The following is a 20,522-nucleotide window of genomic DNA, read 5'->3' as shown; positions in this document are numbered from 1 at the left end:
CGACCGTCACTGTGGGAAATGTTCAACCTCGATTCATCTGTAAAGACAACATTTCTCCACCATATTCGAGGTTGGCGAACATGATTTCGACACCCTCTTAGACGGTTGATGCGATGACGGTGTGTCAGGATGGGACGTATAGCAGGGCGTCGTGGTCCAATCCCGTACTGACGTAAACGATTCCTGACAGTTTTGGGATGGATACGGCGCAGTCCAGGAATTGTCTGGGACGTCGTTTCTGCCGTTTGGAACCTGTGTCGGAGATGTGTAACTCGAATCCATCTGTCCTGTCTTGGCGTCGTTACTCAGGGACGTCCTGAACGTGGGTGGTCGGCAACGTCATTTGTGTTCTGATAACGCCTCACCAATGCTGTGTTACGATGGCATTGGAAATGTGTTGCCACCTGTTGTTGCCTCATTCCCGCTCGGATCATTCCAATGGCTTCATGACACTGTGCAGCTGTCAATATTGGCATGATTTGCTTGTGATATGCTTGTGTCTGCGCCTGAGAAGTTTTGAATTTTTGAATGACCACAGATCATGCTTTCCAAAGTCACAGCGAATTTTGAGTTCCACATGCTGTGTACAGCTGCACAGAATGCACGTGCAGTAACACATTGCACGTCCATAGGCCCCCATCAGTGATGTCATATCGCATGGCACGTGCATGAGCGTTTGAATGTCTCCAATAATTGCTGTGTTCAAACCTATATTTCATATGTGGACGGTGTGCCCTTATATCTATATTTTCTCCGTGCACAGTTTCTTTATGTGGCTAGTATATGATAAATATGTTTTAAGAATATGAGTACCACTCGGTTGTCCTGTACCCATTTTATCAAAGTGTCTGCAAATAATCAAGAGTGGACTAGAAAATCTAGTGGTTGACATCATGAGCATTGACAAACACAATTGGGATACGATGACATGTGTCAACCAAGTCAGCAAGTTGAAAACCCAGTCCCTTTAATTGCTTTTCATGTCAAGCATATTTGACTCCTATGAAAAGCATGGGCTGTTCAAGATCAATTCTACAGTCTTTGTATTAGGGTGAAGAAATCCCCGTCACTCCTGTCTTAGTATTAGGGTGAACACATCACCATCACTCCAGTCTTTGTATTAGGGTGAACACATCACCGTCACTCCAGTCTTTGTATTAGGGTAAACAAATCACCATCACTCCAGTCTTTGTATTAGGGTGAACATATCACCATCCCTCCAGTCTTTGTATTAGGGTGAACACATCACCATCACTCCAGTCTTTGTATTAGGGTGAACACATCACCGTCACTCCAGTCTTTGTATTAGGGTGAACAAATCACCATCACTCCAGTCTTTGTATTAGGGTGAACATATCACCATCCCTCCAGTCTTTGTATTAGGGTGAACACATCACCGTCACTCCAGTCTTTGTATTAGGGTGAACACATCACCATCACTCCAGTCTTTGTATTAGGGTGAACACATCACCATCACTCCAGTCTTTGTATTAGGGTGAACACATCACCATCACTCCAGTCTTTGTATTAGGGTGAACACATCACCGTCACTCCAGTCTTTGTATTAGGGTGAACACATCACCATCACTCCAGTCTTTGTATTAGGGTGAACACATCACCATCACTCCAGTCTTTGTATTAGGGTGAACACATCACCATCACTCCAGTCTTTGTATTAGGGTGAACACATCACCGTCACTCCAGTCTTTGTATTAGGGTGAACAAATCACCATCACTTCAGTCTTTGTATTAGGGTGAACACATCACCATCACTCCAGTCTTTGTATTAGGGTGAACATATCACCATGCCTCCAGTCTTTGTATTAGGGTGAACACATCACCATCACTAGGGTGAACAGACAGCCTGTAACTTCAGGCCTTTGTTAGCATGGTCTCTATGACAAGAAACTTCTTGTATTTACAAAACATTGTTCCTTGACATACATTGCCAACAGCTGTTTCCAAACTTTGTCACATTCAAGAAGATTTGAATTTCCTGAAAAAAATCAAGTTGGCAGTCATCAGCGCAATTGTACATTAAGTAATGGTGACTCCTCAAACACAAAGCTGTCAAAAGTATTCAAACAAAGATGTTGAAGATATTATTCTTCAATTAAATCCCTTTTCTAAATTAACTGTCCCCTTTTATCTTTGTGACACTGATATGTCATCCCTAACACAGTGTTAGGTTTTGTTTGTTTGTTGTTTAACGCCGCACTCAGCAATATTCCAGCTATAAGACGGCGGTCTGTAAATAATCGAGTCTGGACCAGACAATCCAGTGAGTGATATCATGAGCATCGATCTACGCAATCAGGTAAGACATCTAAACAACCAACAGCCACAGATGGTGGCCAACAAAGAAAATATCTTATTAGCTTAAGAAGACAAAATCACATTTATCAAACATCCCCCATGGATGATAGTGGTACTGAGGTGCCAATAGTCTGATATATCCAACTGACTACCAAGTAGGGCTGTTCCGATTCACTTGTGTACTCAGTGAATTGAACCGAATTCATTCATGATTTGAATTCATTTTTCGTGGTCACTAGAATCAAATATTTATGAATATGCAGTCATGTGCATTTACATACCCTGTACCTAAAAATATCCATAAGAAGTTATAATATGCATACATAGATTTCTACAAACACAACACTCTTATAATATTTAATTTGACACTAATGTGGTCACTGGTCATTGTTGCATTTGAGCAGATACTAATTCCTTTATAAGTGCCATATATAATGATGATGATGATAATAATAATAATAATAATAAAAAAATAAATAATAATAATAATAATATAAAAAAAACCATGTCAAATAATTTATATTGTTATTGTTTCTCTGACTATAATAAATAATACATCAACTGCTCACTTGTTATTGTATTCGTGAATAAATATTCGTATTTGTTACCCTATATTCATGATACAGATCATATTCGCCTCATTGTGTACTCGTTGCAGCCCTACTACCAAGGCTATGACATCATCTCACCAATGATAATGAGTCCTTTCCTAGCCCGAGTGAGACCCACGTTGATCTGATTCTTGTCTGTGATGAACCCTAGGTTGTACTTGCACCAGCCTAGCGTTGGATTTCTCTCTAGCTTGTAGTGGGGCAGCGATCTGACTGTGCTGAATATAACATAGTCCCACTCGCTACCTGACAATCCAACAAAATAATGGTTGTTTACCACAAACAAGTTGGTTTCAGAAATTAAATTTTTTGTTTCCAAACAAAGTAGGTAAACTGATAAAACCAACTGACTTTCCAAAACATACTTCCACAGAGTGAGTGAGTGAGTGAGTGAGTGAGTGAGTGATTGATTGATTGAGTGATTGAGTGAGTGAGTGAGTGAGTGAGTGAGTGAGTGAGTGAGTGAGTGAGTGAGTGAGTGAGTGAGTGAGTGATTGAGTGGGTGGGTGGGTGGGTGGGTGAGTGAGTGAGTGAGTGAGTGAGTGAGTGAGTGAGTGAGTATGGTTTTAAGACGCTTTTAGCAATATTCCAGCAATATCACGGCGGGGGACACCAGAAATGGGCTTCGCACATTGTACCCATGTCGGGAATCGAACCCAGGTCTTCGGCGTGACGAGTGAACACTTTAATCACTAGGCTACCCGACCGCCCCCACAGAAAATATAACTTGTGTGAGATCAAATGATAGCTCTGAGGAGATAACGCTTTTCTGAGTACCCATTGGTAAATTAACGTTGTCTTCAAATGTTCAAATCTTTAAACCCTGTTTTAGCCTACCATGTACCTAAAAACTCTGTCAATTCATTTTATTACAAACAGTCAAACACCAGTCACTCACTGTTGTCACAAGATACTTGTGTCGAAATTGACACTGCATCAGTTGAGTCCATTTCTGTATTACAGGGACAAACATTTCAAGTACATGTATTTAATTTTAATCGATTTCTGTGATATTTTCTCAAAATATTATGACATATTTGTTGGTATCGACGCTGGATCAAATACTTCTCCACAGTTATGCTCTTCAGAGAAACATGAGCTACTAGGGACTTCAGATTTCTGTCCAGGGTGAGCGAGTGAGTATGGCTTAACGCCGCTTTTATCAATATTCCAGCAATATCACGGGGGGGAACAGCAGAAAAGGGCTTCACAAATTGGATCCATGTTGGGAATCGAACCTGGGTCTTTTACCACTAGGCTACCCGACCGCCCCTGTCCTGGGATTCCCACTGGGAGACAAGCATGGGACACTGGGGAGCTATTCTACTCCAGAATCATCACAGGGAGACAAGCGTTGGACAATGAAGACCTATTATTGAAAAAAAATAATTAAAAATTGTCTGCCACAAAATTGACATCGTGGCAATGTGTTTTTTAAAAAAATATATAAAAAATTTGCTCATAGTTTTTATTGAAAACATATCTGGTTTTGCAGCCATAGCTGAAAAAAATATCTGGTCTCAATACAAAATCCCATGCCCCTCCCAGAATATGAAATGGTTGGTCCCGAAGCAAGAACAATAACAACCATGCACTATGGCCGTCTGTCTACCTTGACTAGCCACAACAGTTTGAACAGTTAGGTCTTCCAGCTGCTTGGCAAGATGAGGATCTTCAGTTAACTTCTCCTCCAATTTTCTTTTAATGAGACTTCTCTGTGCATTGTATTGAGTCATTAGGTTGATGTCCTTCACAGGGATCTGTTCCACCTGAACAAGGTACAGGAACGCCTCCACCTGAAAATACCAATATATAGTCGCATAGCTTAGCATGCTAAGTTTAGCACAGATTTGTATGTTTATGAAAGTGGAAACACTCTTTTCTGTTGTCTTATAATGCCAGACTTTTATTTCTTGACTTGAAAAATGAAATAGCTGAATATGTTGCGAAATGTGTTTGCTGAGTAAGTTTTCTGGTGTATTGCCGCATAACAGAGTTGTGAGGTGTGGAACTTGTAACTGCCATTCGAAATGTCTCGTGACACACTCATAATTCCGTTCAACAACTAAGACTTATGGCAAGCTTAATTAGGAGATAAACCTTACGGTTTCAATGTGAACACATAACAGATAGATCACATATTTTTCTGCCAAAGACAGAAGAACAAAGAAAGAAAAAATACATCGCCTCAATCTACCAATAGGATGGAGGAGACATGGAAGAAAAAACAACATCCGCCTTAATCTACCAATACGATGTTACAGAGATGAAAGAAAGAAAGAATACATCGCCTCAATCTACCAATACGATGTGGGAGGAGAGATGGAAGAAAAAACAACATCCGCCTTAATCTAATGAATACAATGTTACAGAGATGAAAGAAAGAAAAAATACACCGCCTCAATCTACCAATACGATGTTGAAGGAGAGATTGAAGAAAAAACAACATCCGCCTTAATCTACCAATACCATGTTACAGAGATGAAAGAAAGAAAAAATACACCGCCTCAATCTACCAATACGATGTTGAAGGAGAGATGGAAGAAAAAACAACATCCGCCTTAATCTACCGATAAGATGTTACAGAGATGAAAGAAAGAAAAAATACACCGCCTCAATCTACCAATACGATGTTGGAGGAGAGATGAAGGAAAAATTGATTTATAATGCATGGAATAAGGTAAAACGGGTTGATTTAGGGAAATATGAATCTCAAATCAAGTACTGCATGTGAGTTTTTTATTTTTAAAACACCGAATAATCACAAAATATCTTTGCAAAAGACATGTCAGCAGAAATGATAGTTTAAACCTCGATATATAATAAGTTTTTTCGAATTTAAAGGAAATAGTTTCAGCCGATCCATGATGTAAAAAATAAAAACAAATTGGCCTACTCTCACTCATCATGAAATATCCGCGGTAAGACAACTGACCAGTTTGTCAGCTTCCTTCCTGTTGGACTTGGACTGTTCGTTGCCCTCCTGTGTAGTGACAGTGAGGGTCTCCTCCTCCCCCTCCACGTGGCAGAACACCTTGGGGTTGGTGGTCACCGGCCAGATGGACAGCTCCTGCCCCGGGGGAATGTACCAGTCAGCATCCTCTGCATTGGGAGGACCAGTCTCCAGCTTACCAAGGTAAAACTGGTTCTTTGGAAATTTGCTGATTTGCGGATGCTGAAACAAATTAAATGTTAAGGATATCACTGTGACTGTCATAATTCAACGGAGTAGATTTACTTTGATATAGCCCTAAAACAGTATGAGAAAAAGGTGACTGGTCCCTCATCCCTGTCATGATGGTTTATGTGAGTGAGTGAGTGAGTGAGTGAGTGAGTGAGTGAGTGAGAGAGTGAGAGTGAGTGAGTGAGTGAGTGAGTGAGTGAGTGAGTGAGTGAGTGAGTGAGTTCTGCCCAGTGGTCACTAGTCCACAAACACCCCCAGTGGAACAATGACCAACTATCAGCCATTCTCATATGTATCAGTCATAAACTCTATATGATTGTAGCTGGGTGTCTCAAGTTGAGAATATGTGTATGGTTAGTTAAAGTCAGGCTGATAACCATGGAAAACTAAGTAATTCATACTAATGCAATTGTAGCAGGGCATGGAGTCATCCCACAGATGATAATATAACATGTCATAGCTGCTACATTGGTCACACTTTGATGGGATTCAAACCATGGACTTTCTGATCTGAGTTCAGACGCCTTGTCCACATGACCAAATAAGCCAACCTGTTAGCAGCTGACACGGCCAGGATGTCATCTGTGGGATGACTCCACACCCTGCCAAAAACTGAACACATCAGTCCCTTTGTAGTGCCTTAGTTGTAGTCCTTAGTTGCAGTCCCACTCTTCAGCCTGAACTGAGAATTTGAAAGGCAACACTTAAGATGGACAGCTGAATGAATGCCAATGTGCCATTTCATAAGCTCACTAGGACACTACTTGTATACAAACAATGTTTTGATGTTATGCTTATTTATCATCGTTTATTTGGCCAGGCATGATGTAACATTTCCTGAAGCATTAACAAAACAATTTAGAAAAGTTTATTGTCCATGTAATTTACCAAAAAATCAAAACCTTGATTTACTTAGGAACCAAAAGCCAAGTTACACTGGTAATTCTAACAAGATGGCATCGAGAGCACAACATCCCCCGCATGAATTTTTTTAACGAGTTTATATTTTCTTTGTATCTTATGAAATAACAACAGCAGATGGCACTGCATTTGAAACAAATTGTGCAGAACATTTTGTTGGGAGTAATCCAGTCTGAATGCTAATGCCATAGGGATGTAGCTCACCCACAAAAGCCTTATACAAGGAAACCAAGTATAGTTATAGTTATAATTAGATATTGTGATATTCTCTGGAAACTGGAGGAGGAGTAGATTTCATGAAGCTCCGTAAAACAGGGGCAGTAACTCTGTCAAAATTTGTCGAAATGAAACGGGACTGCGATATGCATATGTGTATCATCAACATGTCAACATCTTGTTAGTAGAGTTTCAGGGTTATTCTCTGGAAACTGTAGGAGGAGTTGATTTCACAAGCTTAGTACCCTCTGTGGGATGGACAGACGGACGGACGGACTGTGCCACGACAATATCCTCCTCTGGCCATTCTGGCCCGGAGAGGGATAAAAACCCATGGTAAAACTCTTACTCTTATGCCTGAAGATCTGACCCGTGACCTGTAAAAGGTGCCTATGCTTGTTGTAAGAGGTGACTAATAGGATTGGATGGGATGACTTGGTTGATGCATGTTATCGTATCCCAATTGTGTGGATCGATGCTCATGATGTCAATCACTGGATTGTGTTGTCCAGACTTGATTATTTACAGACTGACATCATATAGCTGGAATATTGCTGAGTGCGGCTTTAAACAACAAACAAACAAACAAACAAACAAACAAACAAATAAACCATGACGATATTCCTCCCAATAGTTTCTAAACAATATAAGTGTTAAAATGTTTGAGCCATGTACCAGGTGAGCTAGTATGTTTGTAAACCAATGTGCTTATTGAAATCCACACAATGGTGACAGAACCAATCATTTCCTAATCCTTCGTAATCCTTCCACCGGTGAACGCAAATCATATGTCAATAGAAGAATCGATTCCGGGGTAGAATAGGTCATCAGCAACCCATGCTTGCCGTAAAAGGCGACTATGCTTGTCGTAAGAGGCGACTAATGGGATCGGGTGGTCAGGCTCACTGACTTGGTTGATGCATGTCATTGATCCCAATTGCGCGGATCGATGCTCATGATGTCAATCACTGGATTGTCTGGTCCAGACTCGATTATTTACAGACCGCCGTCATATAGCTGGAATATTGCTGAGTGCGGCGTTAAACAACAAACAAATTGTCAATAGAAATGGGGTCTCTCTGATGGAATATGAAAGAGATGATTTTACAAAACTCTTTGAAACCAAACTCGGACCCTTTATACTGATATACTTCCATGAATAAAGATCCCTCTTATAACCTTATGCCTAATATCAATATGTTTTCAGCAATGTTTCTGCTGAATGAGTATTCCATACTAAAACCAAACTATTTCCACTGTGTCCATTAGCGACTGTAACCTATTATGATATCAGTGAGAGTCACTAAACATGACAGTTGTAATATGCTATTCATAGTCAAGGTGAGGTGTGGTGAAATGGGATTTAACGTCGCTTCCAAGATACCATGCCGCAGTTTAACATGAATACCCCACTCAGATACAGTAGACCAACTCTAAGCCAACCAGTCCTAGTAGTATAGGTAATGGGGGTTCTGCCGCAACTCCACTGGAGCCGGATTCATATACCTATACTGCTACTACAGGTGGCATTTTTTATGCGTAAATGATGATGCGATTCAATGATAGTCATGAGATTAAGCTAAATTGGGTCTAGCTCACCAATACTTGGGGCCAATCATTGCTTCTATTAGTATAAAAATGATGATGCGATTCAACGATAGTCATGAGATGTATTCAACGAAACATCAATATTAATTAATAATGAATAAAATTTACTATAGCCCACGAGGATATTGGAAAGGTGTAGGAGCAATAAAAAAATTAGCCACCGCGGCTAAGGTATCTAAAGATGTAGCCAAGGATTGGTTAAAGAAACAAGCGATGTGGCAAATATATTTACCGGCACCGCGTTATATACCGAGGAAGAAGTTTGATATTTTTACAACGAATGAAGTTCATCAGGCTGACCTCTTGTTTCTTCCCCATGATAAGGTAAAACGCAAAACGTATAAATACGCTTTAACAGTAGTGGATGTGGCTAGTTGATACAAAGAGGCTGAACCATTAACCTGGAAGGATTCAACAGAAGTAGCTAATGCACTGAGCCGCATATATAAATGCGGGCCACTAAAATGGCCTAAGCTATTTCAAGTAGATCCCGGTCGCGAGTTTATGGGATCGATAACAAAACTGTTAACAAAGCACAATGTCGAAATCGTCCGTGGTGAAAGAGAGGCCCACCGCAGTCAAGCGAGATTAATAGGGAAGAAACCATCCGATGCGATTAAAATGAAATCCGTGACTTCCGAATCTTCAGCACCGAGGAGAGGCAAAGAACGAAAACTTCTGGATAGAGTAAGGGTAAGATATTTATACCAGCCCGGTGAACTCGAAGGAGGCCTACGTCGCGCAACCGATCCCATATGGTCCCTTAAGACATATAACATTAGTCGATTGGTTACGAAAGAAGGAGAGCCTATTCTTTATTATCTTCAAGATGGACCGGGTAGGGCATTTGTACGAGAAGAGTTGTTCATAGTTCCCGACGGTACGGTATTACCACCATAACCATAAGCATAGGTAGTTACACCATCATAATCAATCCATCTCTTTGTATCTAAGGGGGATAATGATGTCTTGTTCATTCTTAATCCATATATCCTATGATTGTAACTTCTTAAAGAGTCCATCTCGTGTTTGAACGTTCTACCGTTGAATAATGATTCTTTATACTGTTCGTGTTTGATATGCTTTTTTACAACATACTTCTTAACACCCTTAGCTTTTCTTATCTCTCCATTATCAGCCTTTTTTATAGAATACATCTTAGGTCTTAATCCGACATACTCTGCTATAGGAGTCCCAGCACATTCATCCTTCATCTTACCTAACACCTTTTTATTTACAACGCTGTGCAGTGGACCTATACTACTGTCCTTCTTTTAGCCACTTAATGCTGAGCACCAGACAGGGTAACAAAAAGTACCATCTTTTAACATCTTATGATATGACTCGGTCAGGGATTCAACCCAGGACCTTCCGCTCTCCGGGCGGATGCCCTCCCACTAGACCAAGGAGGCAGTTACTCATACACAAGCCTGTATGGAGCGTGATTCATTAACCTTTAGCCTGCTGAATTATTTTCACACTTCTTACCCCTGCCTGCTGGATTAATTTTAGCATAAGGCGCTCTAAAGAGGGTTGGTGATTTCAAACAGTCGGTGCCTCATTAAACAAGGGCCAATTGAAGAAATATTTGGCACATTTATTCCTGATAGAAAATTACACAGTACTATATAAAAATATCCCGATGTTTTCAATCATACCAAGGTTAAGACCAAAGCGAACACAAAATTTGTTAATTCTCTTGAACTTACCTCAATTGCGTTATTGAAGGTGGTTTGCGTTTCATGCTAGGAACCTTTTAATATCGTAACATTTGTGCAAATTGATTTCAATAATTATATCTCCGATATCTTAATTTTAATTGAGTAAAAATTTTTGGGGTTTTATCGGCAAATAACAGCACGATGGTAAATTATGAACCATTACAGTAAATTTACTATCTAAACGTTAAACAGAAAAAGAACTTAATTTTCGAGGTCATCATTTCGGTTGCAGAAATAGGAACATTCGGTTTAATCTGACGTGGCATGTTATAAAATTTGCAGGAAACAATTGATGACTTATAAATATTCACTAATCCTAATTAACAACAAACAAACAAACAAACAAACCAGGCGCATCCCTGGAGCTACTCACCATCCGGTACTGGACATTCAGGAAGGCAATATTGGCCCTGTATCTCTCAAACAGCGACTGGTCAAGGCCCAGGTCAGCTGCGGCAGTGCACTTCACAATGGGCCGCAGCTGCTGGTGGTCGCCTATCAGCACCACCTGTTCTGCCTTCGTGGCGATGATGGGGATCATAGTCTGAGGCTCTGTGCACATGCCGCTCTCATCGATGATGACCTGATGGATGGTGGTTCCCTTGGTGAGACTCACACGTCCAGCCACTACGCACGTACAGAGAATGACATCACGCTTCCCCAGTTCTTCCTTCTCAGCATCAGTTATCAGTTTCTCATACGCTTTCACATCTTCCAAGGTAATATTTTCCTGAAAACAGTTGTACTGTATATCACGTATCACAATTTAAGAAAGATGTTGCTCATCTGAGATTTGGAACATCTGCAACCGTTCAAATTGTATATGATTTGAAATTAAGATCATATAGGGCACTGACAAATAAACAAAATGAAAATATATAAATAAAATCTCACATTTGTATATGAAATACATTCGTTTGAAAAAAGGTGGAGTATGTGAGTTGGGTTATATATGCTTTGAATATTATTTCAGTTATATGACAATATGCCAGTTTAATATTGGAGATAAGCGTAAGGAAATCCGTTTTGAGTATGGCGCTGACAAATCATAATCTGTGTGAATCCAGGTAATAGAACCATCACCAGTGGATAAATCTGTGCAAAGTTAAGGGATGCAACTCCGCACAGTGAAATGCACTACCCAAGTTACAACATTGGACGGGGGGGCGGACACCAAAAATGGGTTTCACACATTGATACATGTGAGGAACGCTATGACCACTTAGCCTCCCCACCCCTCTACAACATTAGAACAAAGTGACATATTCAACATGGTTGTCACCTCACATATCGGGTACCCATTCCCTGCTGGGTAAAAAGTGACAATTGAACTAAGTCACTCGACAGGGTGAAACCACACGCTTTGACACTTGTGTCACAGGTGTATGAATGCATTCGTGTTTCCACCATCTGGTCATCTACCATCGGACGAGTGGGTTCTTTGGAGTGCACCGGGTGTATGTACTGTACACCAGGGCTAGTGACAACACTGGGGACTGTTGGTCCCAAGGCTGAACAACAAGCCAGTCACTAGCGGGATATGATCTCAGCATTTGGCGTTTGCTAGCCTGGCGCCTTTGAGCGCTTGCCCACTCCACCCCCATGTATGAGTGTGTGACATACGCGGCTCATGTAGCATGTTACGAATTTCCTGCAAATTATTTCTGAGTGCATCTTCCTGAGGCAAGGTAGTTAACTGTAAAAGTCCAGTTTCCACCCTTGCCGAACTAGGCTGGAATTTCTGACCTCGATCAAGCGCCACAAGTGGCTATTATGAGTTATGTCCCATCTCTCTCCCTCCTATTGACCAATCAGATTCCACTTTTCATATCACTTGCATTTACTTCAAACAAAATGGCAGAGCCCAGTCAAGACGATCTGATCGATAATCAAGATATTGAGCATCTTGATTAAAAACATGAAAAGATTTGGAAAATATCTGTTGACGCTGAGTGGGCCATACACATGCTTTGCAAATCCTGCAGTCAATGGTTGGTTGGTTGGTTTGTTGTTTTACGCCTCACTCAGCAATATTCCAGCTATATGATGGCGGTCTGAAAATAATCGAGTCTGGACCAGACAATCCAGTGATTAATATCATGAGCATCGATCCACACAATTGGGATCGATGACATGCATCAACCAAGTCAGCGAGCCTGACCACCGGATCCCGTTTGTCGCCTTTTACGACAAGCATAGTCACCTTTTACGGCAAGCATGGGTTGCTGAAGACCTATTCTACCCCGGAATCTTCACGGGTCTGCAGTCGATGGAAATCTGCACCACAGTTTAACAATTGGATGTCGCTTTGTAACGAGATTGGACTATAATATATGCAAAGACTTGTAAGTCCAGCCAAAATAGAACTCCATAATTCCAGCCTAGTTCGGCAAGTGTGGAAACTAGACTTTTACAGTCAGTTAACTCCCTTGCCCCGGGAAGACGTTGTGAGTGATGAAGGCAGAAGGTAGCTCTGATGTGAAAGTGCTTGATTGTCACACCCTAACTTGATTTGATTCCAGCATTGGTTCAATGTAAAACCCATATTTGTTTACCACAACATGACAGTGCTGGAATACTGCTGAAAGCACTCTTAGAGATTTGCCTGATTGCCTTATTTGATAGAGGTGAGCAACAACACTGTTTTGAAATGCGACGTTCCCAACTTTGCTACCTACCCGCGGTGTCACATTGGGGTCGAGGTACCTGCGGAACTTTTCATCGTAGACCCTGATTTCTGAAGCATGTGGTTTACCATCTTGTCTGATCACATGGTGCAGTGTAACTTCTCTCAGTTCTGGATCTGACTTTAGAATTTTTCTCCTCTTGTTGGAAACACCAATCTTAATGGGAACTGGGAAGTCCACTTGTTCAACGCTCTTGCCATAAACACGAAGGATATCTGGACATAAGTCCTTGCCCAGTTTCTTCAAAAGAGAGCCTGTAAATAAAGAGAACTATGCATAAGAATATCAGACTGTTCCAATTGTGAAGCACTTGAAAAAACACATGGACGGTAATGGACTGGTTAAAATATATTTCAAGCATGTTTTTAGTACATTTACATATTATTAATAATGAAACTTCTCTTTAACATACATGCAACACCAAATTTATAAGTTTGCTATTAGGAATATTGTAAATAATTACCTACGAGTGCAAACATATCGGGGTTCAGAAAAATCATATGTGCCCTAAACAACAGCAATCTCATTAAAATCAGATCTGAGTTTTCGCTGCTGCTAAACAAAAATCTGAGGACATCCCATTACAGGTCACGTCAGAACGAATTTCACGAACTTTGACCGACCACTGAAATGACTAACAAGAAGTCGACATCAGCCAATTAGAAAGCAGCTTTCTCGAGCTTTACGGCACTCGTTTCAGCCTGGCGACTTGGATTTCAGACTATGCTTGAAAAATGTGTTGACACAGTTCTCGATTAAAGTTTTGAAAACTGCACAAACGAACATTTCGGAATGTCTAATATATGGTTGCAATTGTATGGCAGTGCTTTCCACGTACTGTGCAAGCCTCCTCCGTTCAAATGTTTATCCAACGGAAACGAGAGATAGACGATAACTGATGGATGGACTTATTGATGTAGCAGATGGTTGGACTGATGGATGGACTGATGGATAGACTGATGGATGCAACAGATGGATTGATTGATGGACGTAACAGATGGATGGACTTATTGATGTGACATATGGATGCAACAGGTGGATGGACAGATGGATGGACTGATGGATGTAACAGATGGATTGATTGATGGACGTAACAGATGGATTGATTGATGGATGTTTTTTTTTGGTTTGGTTTGGTGTTTAACGCCGCACTCAGCAACGTTCGAGCTAAATGACGGCGGTTTGTAAATAATCAAGTCTGGACCAGACAATCCAGTGATTGATATCATGAGCATCGATCCACACAATTGGGATCGATGCCATGTATCAACCAAGTCAGCGAGCCTGACCACCCGATTCCATTAGTCGCCTTTTACGACAAGCATAGTCACCTTTTATGGCAAGCATGGGTTGCTGAAGACCTATTCTACCCCAGAATCTTCACGGGTCGATTGATGGATGTAACAGATTGATTGATTGATAGATGAACAGAATATGGATTGATTGATGGACGTAACAGATGGATGACTGATGGATGTAACAGATGGATTGATTGATGGACGTAACAGATGGATGGACTGATGGATGCTACAGATGGATGGACTGATGGATGCTACAGATGGATGTCTGATGGATGTAACAGATGGATGACTGATGGATGCTACAGATGGATGACTGATGGATGTAACAGACGGATGACTGATGGATGTAACAGATGGATGGACTGATTGATGCTACAGATGGATGACTGATTGACGTAACATATGGATGACTGATGGACGTAACAGATGGATGACTGATGGATGTAACAGATGGATGACTGATGGATGCTACAGATGGATGGACTGATGGATGCTACAGATGGATGACTGATGGATGTAACAGATGGATGGACTGATGGATGCTACAGATGGATGTAACAGATGGATGACTGATTGATGTAACAGATGGATGGACTGATGGATGCTACAGATGGATGACTGATGGACGTAACAGATGGATGACTAATGGACGTAACAGACGGATGACTAATGGACGTAACAGATGAATGGACTGATGGATGCTACAGATGGATGACTGATGGATGTAACAGATGGATGACTGATGGATGTAACAGATGGATGACTGATGGACGTAACAGATGGATGGACTGATGGATGCTACAGATGGATGACTGATGGACGTAACAGATGGATGACTGATGATGTAACAGATGGATTGATTGATGGATGTAACAGATGGATTGATTGATGGATGTAACAGATGGATGGACTGATGGATGTAACAGATGGATGGACTGATGGATGCTACAGATGGATGACTGATGGACGTAACAGATGGATGACTGATGGATGTAACAGATGGATTGATTGATGGATGTACCAGATGGATTGATTGATGGACGTAACAGATGGATGACTGATGGATGTATTGATGGATGTAACAGATGGATTGATTGATGGACGTAACAGATGGATGGACTGATGGATGTAACAGATGGATTGATTGATGGACGTAACAGATGGATGGACTGATGGATGCTACAGATGGATGGACTGATGGATGCTACAGATGGATGACTGATGGATGCTACAGATGGATGACTGATGGATGCAAATGATGGATGGACAAATTGATTAATGGACATACAGAAGGATGAGATGGATTGATGCGCCAGATGGATGACAGAATGATATATACGGATGGACAAAGCTTGTTTAATTATTCCAGACCTATATTTTGGTATGAGAAACTATAGCTAAAACTAAAAATCAATTGGAAGTGAAAATAATCATCAGAGCCATTGTATCCTTACGCGCAACCAGATCCACCGACTTGTTGGATGGTCCACAAAAAAGGACCTGCTTCCTTTCGGGGTCCTCGCCCTCCCTCCACATCTGCTTGTTGATTTTGACAAAGAGGAACACCAACTTCACTCCAATGCTGGTCTTTCCCGTGCCTTCATAAACAAGAATACATCATGTACCTACATGCATCATACCAGGAATAATGGGAGGGACATGTCAGTGTCTTTCATAAACAAGAATACATCATGTACCTGCATGCATCATACCAGGAGTAATGGACATGGTAGGGACATGTCAGTGTCTTTCATAAACAAGAATACATCATGTACCTGCATGCATCATACCAGGAGTAATGGACATGGTAGGGACATGTCAGTGTCTTCGTTAACAAGAATACATCATGTACCTGCATGCATCATACCAGGAATAATGGGAGGGACATGTCAGTGTCTTTCATAAACGAGAATACATCATGTACCTGCATGCATCATACCAGGAGTGAGTGAGTGAGTGAGTGAGTGTGTATGTGTGAGTGAGTGAGTGAGTGAGGGTGTGAGTGAGTAATTGTGTATATGTGAGTGAGTGAGTTAGTGGGTGGGTTAGTGGGTGTGTATATGTGTGTGAGTGAGTGAGTGAGTGAGTGAGTGAGTGTGTATGTGTGAGTGAGTGAGTGAGTGAGGGTGTGAGTGAGTAGTTGTGTATGTGTGAGTGAGTGAGTGAGTGGGTGGGTTAGTGGGTGTGTATATGTGTATGTGTGAGTGAGTGAGTGAGTGAGTGAGTGAGTGAGGGTGTGAGTGAGTAGTTGTGTATGTGTGAGTGAGTGAGTGAGTGGGTTAGTTGGTGTGTATATGTGTGTGAGTGAGTGAGTGAGTGAGTGAGTGAGTGTGTATGTGTGAGTGAGTGAGTGAGTGAGTGAGTTTCACTGTTTTAGTTACCAGGCGGCCCTTGTATTAAGCTGAAAGGATACTCCAGGGCTCTCCTTATAGCCTTTGTCTGATTTTCATTGTTGATTATCGTCATTGAAGAAAGGCTTCTCTCTTCATCCGTCAAATCTGTTGGACTTTGCATGCACAAGGCCAGCCGATGAGACCCTGCAGGTAGAAAATAAAGCTGTGGACCATTGTTGCTCTGACACTGGACAAAAAGGTTTAAGATTTAAGGATGGTAAATATTTTATGAGATCCTGAATATTATGACTCAGTTCAAGTCAAGGCTAGCTGACAAATTAGAAACAACCAGAGGAAGCATGTTCTTTCTCTCTCTGACATTAGCAGTGAGGCATTGCTGAATGAGGTCTGGGGTGCCCTGGTCTAGGTACTCCAGGACACCCAAACCTTCCTGTTCTGACCTGGCACATGGTTAATATATCCTACAACGTACACATCTAGTGATGAGATACTGAACTTTATTACCTACGAGGGCAAACATTTCGGGGTTCATAAAAATCATATGTGCCCTAGGGTCATATCACATGACGAGACAAAAGTGTACTGACCCTGTCAGACGGATGGTATTGTTGATGTCATTGGAATCTCATTGTGACTGACGTAAGGTCGGAATGTCACACTAGAAACAATGTCATAGCAAAAGATTGTTGACTTGCTGTCCTTATAGGTAAACACTGAAATTCGTCTCTGTATGTGGACATCTTCTTCGGTAATAAAAAGAATGTTATATTTGTGTTCATGTCATACTATGTTTACAACACTCGTGCCTATATTCTGGTATTACCATCACTACCATGCGGGAAATACCAAAATATGAACACGAATATATTATCCTCTATTTATCATATAATGGATAGGTTTCTCAGGATAAAGCCAACGGATTAAAACGAAGGGGTCATATCTGGATAGAAATGCAAATATCAAAGGTCAAGTAGAAACTACCTTCAGTGTTTATAAACAAACATGGCGTCGCCTTTGTCATTCAGAGATCAAGTCAGAATTAACCATCGGGAATCTGGAAAACTCCTGGGATAATTGCTATCATTAGCAAAAGAATAGCCTTATATACTGAACATCAGTGTCTAACTGTGACGTAGAGGAGGCATTTTACAAGTTTTTCCAACTTTAGGGACATAAACCGAGAAACAATTTTGCATGGGCACTAGGCTAGCCAAGTGGAATCAGTTGCCATATCTGCGCTTGTAGACCTCTGGGGCTTGGAACCTTTTCCAAAAATTACAACAGTTGGATTTGGCCAAAATTTGTCAGAATTGTTATTTTGTTTTGTTGCTGTGTGTACATCTGCCTGCACTTCGTAACATTATTGTAGTGTATATGCAATCAAAGATCATTCAAGAACATTAGAATTATGACAGGACATGTCGACTGTCAACAAAGTCTGACTGTGGCCGTGACTTCTCATAAACTAGACAGTTACTCTAGCGAACAGACAGAGGGATTGCCGATAACAGATTTTTTTAGCACAGAATTGAAGAATGACACTATATGATAAAGAGGTTATCACGCTTGTGTGCTTAGGGATGGTAAATATCCTGCCAAGGCTCACTAAATACAATGTTTATCCCTATTACAGGATATTTAGCATCCCCAAACACACTCGCGTGATAACCTCTATTTTCTGAAAATATATAATTGATATCCCACTCCTGATTCAAGTCTACATGGCTATACTCACATTCCCGTGTGTTCAGCAGGTCATAGCGACTGAGGGCTATGCTTTTGGCCAAGTAACATCCCTGTGGATCGAGAGCTACAATCATCTGCTCGGTTCTCCTATAAAGAATATAAAATGATAATTGGGTTGACACTGTAATATATGGACTCTTAACTCGTAAGAGTTATGTGCCCCTGACTGACACTTGGTGTCGCTGTAGCCAGCTTGTGGCAGTCGCCATTAAACACTCGACCTGTAGACTTGTGTTGGTCCTGCTCCCCAAACAAACATGACAGACACCACAGTGACAATAAAATACATTTTTGCAATATTTGTTTGTTTAATGCCACACTCAGCAATATGTTATCTATAGGGCAGGCACCTGTTGACATTCAAGTCTGGGCCAGACAAACCGGTGTAAAGTCTGAAAGTATACCCCCCCTTCAAAGTATACCCGGGTAGATTTTGGGAGCTCCCAGAATCTACCCCCCTTTCCCAGAATCTACCCCCAGGGTATAATCTGGGAGCTCCCAGAATCTTACCCTGAGGTATAACCTGGGAGCTCCCAGAATCTACCCCTGGTTATAACTATAATCTAGGAGCTCCAAGAATCTACTGCAGCCCTTACTTACTTACTTACTTACTTTGGAGATTTAACATGCACTTTCCGACTGATGCGTATTTCGCACACGGGCCCGGCCAGGCTATTTAATGTGTTTCCGAAAGGGGCGAAAGTGGTGTGTGCAACCCAAGAGGGGGATTTAGGGGTTGCTCATATAGAATTTGGGAATTTTGAGATTTGGAATAGATGCCGATGGGGTTGGGGAGGAGAACTAAAGGAGCTGGGTATGGTGGATGTTTGTTTGTTTATGTGATTTTGATTTGGTAGATTATTGTGTTTTTAGATGCGTTTTATTAGTTCCGTTTTGATTAAGAATACGCCTAAGGCCTTGAAGTTTTCAAGTTTATTTTGTGGGTTTAGTATTGCTTCTAGAGTGAGAGCCTTGTTTAGATTGAGGGTGGTTTGTAATGCGGTTCGATGTGTTAGGTAGTGTGTGCAGTGGATGAGTGCGTGTTCTGGGGTTTCTAGTTGTTTGCAGTGTGGGCAGTTACCTGTAGTGTGTTTTTTAATTTTTTTAGGTGGTTATTTAGGTTGGTGTGTCCTGTTTGGAGTTTGGTGATTACTCTGTCGATAATCTGTTGATTTTGATGGATGGAGAATTTTTGGTTTGGTTAGTGGTTTGCTGAGTACTTTTTTGATTTGGCTATTTGAGTTTAGATATAGGTTATGCCATTTTTTGGTGATTTTTTGCTTGTTTACACTTTTAATTTCTGATTTCGAGATGGGTAAGTTTAAGCTTATTTCTGGGATTTTGAGGGATAGTTTAAGTGCCTTATCAGCGTTTTCATTACCGTATATTCCTACTTGGGCGGGTATCCACAAGAAGGTTATTTGTTTGCCTGCCTTAGTTAGGTCGTTGGAGCTTTTAAGTATTTGATTTATTAATTTAGGTCGTTTTTTGGTATTTTTGTTTTGGAGGGCTTGCAGTCCACTTAGGGAGTCGGTAAACAATATTTATTTCTTCTTTGCATGTATAAAACAACATTTTGAATTTTTGATTCGATAACAATTTATTACCGGTATTATCTACACCAGGATAGATTTTGGGAACTCCCAGATTATATCCCCTGGGGTTAGATTCTGGGAAAGGGGGGTAGATTCTGGGATATGAATGTTTTAAAACTAATTAGATGTGTACTGAATAGGCATTTATGTAAACTTAATCAGATGACAATGTTGTTACAGCAATTGACCAGGAGAGATCAAGACTGAGTTAGATGCATCCCCCAAAAGAAAACTTCAAGTACATTCATGAAATAAAAATGTT

The 20,522-nt window shown here is 41.0% G+C and overlaps 1 protein-coding gene across 1 annotated transcript in view; it reads right to left on the bottom strand.

Annotated features, from left to right (window-relative positions):
- Nucleotides 1–679: 679 nt before the first annotated feature.
- Nucleotides 680–20,522, bottom strand: part of LOC124134554 (helicase with zinc finger domain 2-like) — a 38,015-nt gene continuing 18,172 nt past the window's right edge. Inside the window, exons 4-12 of the mRNA XM_046499446.2 lie at nt 18,655–18,752; nt 16,947–17,102; nt 16,020–16,163; nt 13,256–13,518; nt 10,951–11,307; nt 5,863–6,102; nt 4,540–4,723; nt 3,006–3,173; nt 680–1,996 (exon numbers count right to left, since the gene is read on the bottom strand). Coding sequence (XP_046355402.2) covers nt 1,896–1,996; nt 3,006–3,173; nt 4,540–4,723; nt 5,863–6,102; nt 10,951–11,307; nt 13,256–13,518; nt 16,020–16,163; nt 16,947–17,102; nt 18,655–18,752 — 1,711 coding nt within the window. The 3' untranslated portion in view covers nt 680–1,895. The remainder of the gene's footprint in view (nt 1,997–3,005; nt 3,174–4,539; nt 4,724–5,862; nt 6,103–10,950; nt 11,308–13,255; nt 13,519–16,019; nt 16,164–16,946; nt 17,103–18,654; nt 18,753–20,522) is intronic.

Source organism: Haliotis rufescens, unplaced genomic scaffold (genome assembly GCF_023055435.1).
Source record: "Haliotis rufescens isolate VD_foot unplaced genomic scaffold, xgHalRufe1.0.p SCAF_2, whole genome shotgun sequence".
In the NCBI taxonomy this organism is placed as follows: domain Eukaryota; kingdom Metazoa; phylum Mollusca; class Gastropoda; order Lepetellida; family Haliotidae; genus Haliotis; species Haliotis rufescens.
The sequence above is the reverse complement of the archived record's forward strand: the minus strand, read 5'-3'. Positions and strand labels throughout refer to the sequence as shown.